This window comes from Glycine max, chromosome 20 (genome assembly GCF_000004515.6).
Source record: "Glycine max cultivar Williams 82 chromosome 20, Glycine_max_v4.0, whole genome shotgun sequence".
Taxonomy (NCBI): domain Eukaryota; kingdom Viridiplantae; phylum Streptophyta; class Magnoliopsida; order Fabales; family Fabaceae; genus Glycine; species Glycine max.
Genome location: NC_038256.2, coordinates 2,367,817 through 2,370,953, shown reverse-complemented (window position 1 = coordinate 2,370,953; position 3,137 = coordinate 2,367,817). Strand labels below are relative to the sequence as shown.

Here is a 3,137-nt window from a genome sequence, read left to right as displayed (position 1 = left end):
ACGTAAATTTTTTTCAAGTACTTGGTTAAAAAAAATGTATGATAGTATCTAAAAACGGCTTGTATTTCATATATAAAAAACTTAATTAAAACTAAAAAAAAAAAACTCCAACATTATTGTTCAATATTTCTGATTATTTATTTATGTGAGGCAGCAGCCAACAGGGTTTGTTTTGCTACATCGTACTTAGAATGTGTGGAGGCTAGCCAGTTTATATATATATATATATATATATATATAGCAAAACTAACCTGTCGTCTGATCTGTACAATAGTACAATACAATCCCTCTACATAACATCTCTCTTCTCTCTCACTTCTTCTGACTGATTAGCCTTTTGGTCCCTCTGTTTCACTTCCCTTTTGTTTTCTTCCTCTCACACCATTTATCTCTCTTCTTTCTTTCTCAAATATTCTCTTTCGGGTACATCCTCTTTGCTTCAGGTTCAGGGTGCTACCTACCTTCTTTTCTTTTCTTTTCTTTTTTTCCCCTTTAATAGGGATTCATTCAATCTTCTCTTCCGGGTTTTTCTCCCAAGATTCTCTCATTATTTCTTTCTTTCACCATCCCAATTCTCCCTTCAATTCATCTTTTTTTTTTTCTTACTTTGAATTTTTGAGAGCCACGTCAATTATTCAAAATTCATTCATTGCTCTTTGTTTTGATCATTCTGTTCTTCCTCTTCTATAAAAGAGATCAGCTATGGTAATTATAAATGATGATGGTGTTTGTTACTACCGAGATTGACACGGCTTGGATAGGTCTTATTTCGTTATTATAATACTAAATGAATTTGAATAAAAATGTTTTTTTTTTTCACTTTGCAAATCCATAAGCTGATTTTGACTTTTTTTTTCTCCTTGTAGATGTATGTTCATTTTAGTTGGGGAGCACTATTGAAAATTGGTCAGATTGTGCGGCCCTTCAAAGTTGGATCTTGATCTTGACTTGGAATTGCAACACATGTGAGTAAGTGAATGATCCAATCTAAATATAAAAATTGAATTGAGGGTTTGAAATGGTGAGAGAGTGATTCTGACATGGAACTGTTGTTTAATTGCAAGTTGTCTCAATTAATGGGTGGTGGTGGTGGCACTGTGAAATCATTGACTTGCAAATTTGTGTTTCTTCTTGTTACTCTTTTGATTCTTAGAGCTCTGTTGGTTCCTCCTTCCCCTGGCTTTGGTGGGGTTGTTGAATGGAGCAATTTTGTGTATATTAGGAACCATTCTCCATCATTTGGTATTGGGGTTAGACAAGACAAGTTTTTGGAGGTTCCTCAGATTGTGTGGGGATTGAACAACCAGAAGATTGCATTTGCAAGGGCTTGCCTCACTGCTAGAAGGATGAATCGAATTCTATTGATGCCTAGTCTTAGTGCCTCCTTGTTTTACAAAGAAATTAACCTCTTGCAACCAATTTCCTTTGACAAGGTGTTCCAATTTGACAAGTTTAATCAACTTTGCAGTGGATTTGTGCAGCTAGGTCAGTATTCGGATCTCTCGAACCAAACTCGAGTGCTTGAGATGCAGAAAGGGAGTGGTAGGAAGTGGACATTGGAGAGGGATTTGGATCAATTGAGAGAGCATAGCAAAGGGGAATTTGATGAGCATGAGGTGATTAGGATAGTGGGGAAAAACCCTTTCTTGTGGCATGATCATTGGCCTGTGAAGGACTATGCAAAGGTTTTTGAGTGCTTAGTTTTGATAGATGAGATTGGTCAAGAAGCAGATAGAGTTGTGTCAAGGATTAGAGCAGTTGGAAGAGAAACACAAAGCAATAGTGAATCAATGGAATTGGATAATAATGATAGTTCTTCTTTTCAGCCTCTTCCTTATGTTGCTGTCCACATGAGGGTGGAAATTGATTGGATGATTCATTGCAAAAAATTGGAGCAGAGATTGAACACAAACCAAATTTGTAGTAGCAAGAAAGAGATAATGGAAAGAGTAAGCAACATCAAAGGGTTGAAGACTCCATCTGTTGTTTATCTTGCAGTGGCTGATAAACTCCTTCAAAATTCTTCAGTACTTGAAGGTTGGGAAGAAGGCTTTCTACCTTACGAGAAGAATAAACTTGGTGTTGATGGAATTTACAAGAAGTATCCATATCTGATTCAATCAGCAATTGACTATGAAGTGTGCTTGAGGGCTGATATCTTTGTAGGGAACAGTTTCTCCACATTTTCAACACTTATAGTTCTTGAAAGAACACAAAAAATGATCACAATGGGTATCAACATGTGTGGAAAAGATGTAAGATGGCCCTCTTATGCTTACAATATACAACAAGGAGAATCAAATGGCCCTATGAGATGGGTCACAAATATGTCTCATTCAACCCTTCAAGAAATCAGCTATGGCACCAACCACATAATCTCTTGTTGACTATGCAATGTCTTTTCTCTTGTCTCAATTTTCTCTCTTTTGGATTTTCGTTAGCACACTTAATTCTTTTCACAATTTTTTTATGTAGAGAATTCAACAATGGTACATAGCTGTTCACAGTACAGTGAGGAACAGTTTCTCATTATTCTCATCATTTTAACTCTTGATAGTTAATATAATGTATTATTGTGAAACATTCTATGGATGGACTATGTTAATATTGCGTAAAAAGGATTTTTTGGTTTCCTTGTTACTCTATTTTTGTTATAATTTTGAGGGTTTTTTTTCTTTTTTTTTATTTGTTGATTTTGGTAATGTGAGGAAGGTGCGGTAGTTCACATGTGATAATAGGAAAAGAGATGTAGACAAGTCTGCAATAATCTGCGGTTTGTGTCTATTTGTCGTACATTGTAGAAAACACAAAATGGACATTCTTTTGTAGTTTTATTACCATACATGATAAAAAGTGTTCCATTTTCAGAAATTGTTTTCTTGGGGAAAGTTGGGTCTTCTGGATTTCCCTACAATTTGTACACACTCATGTTTCACTTTCAAGCAAATACAATCGTGTATCTCGTGAATAACGTTTAAGTAAATATTATTATGCCTTGTCCATAGTGATGTCCAATTTTATTTTATTTTTTATTTCTGGTGCAAGGAGTCACCGCAGAAATATTTATGAACTGTCTCACTTTCCTTGAGTCCTAACTATTTAAGTTAGTCACATTATTTTCTAAATAAATACTACTG

General features: G+C 35.1%; 1 protein-coding gene across 3 annotated transcripts; it reads left to right on the top strand.

Annotated features, from left to right (window-relative positions):
* Positions 1-251: 251 nt before the first annotated feature.
* LOC100803660 (O-fucosyltransferase 23) lies at positions 252-2,633 on the top strand. Of its 3 annotated transcripts, none has more exons than XM_006605459.4 (3): positions 252-761; positions 867-965; positions 1,065-2,633. In XM_006605459.4, exon 3 carries the CDS (start codon positions 1,077-1,079, stop codon positions 2,385-2,387), a length of 1,311 nt encoding a protein of 436 aa, XP_006605522.1. In that variant the 5' UTR covers positions 252-761; positions 867-965; positions 1,065-1,076; the 3' UTR covers positions 2,388-2,633. The 3 variants fall into 3 exon arrangements, with proteins under 3 accessions (XP_006605522.1, XP_003556679.2, XP_006605521.1); XM_003556631.5 differs by having other exon boundaries at positions 867-969; XM_006605458.4 differs by having other exon boundaries at positions 867-2,633.
* Positions 2,634-3,137: the final 504 nt, after the last annotated feature.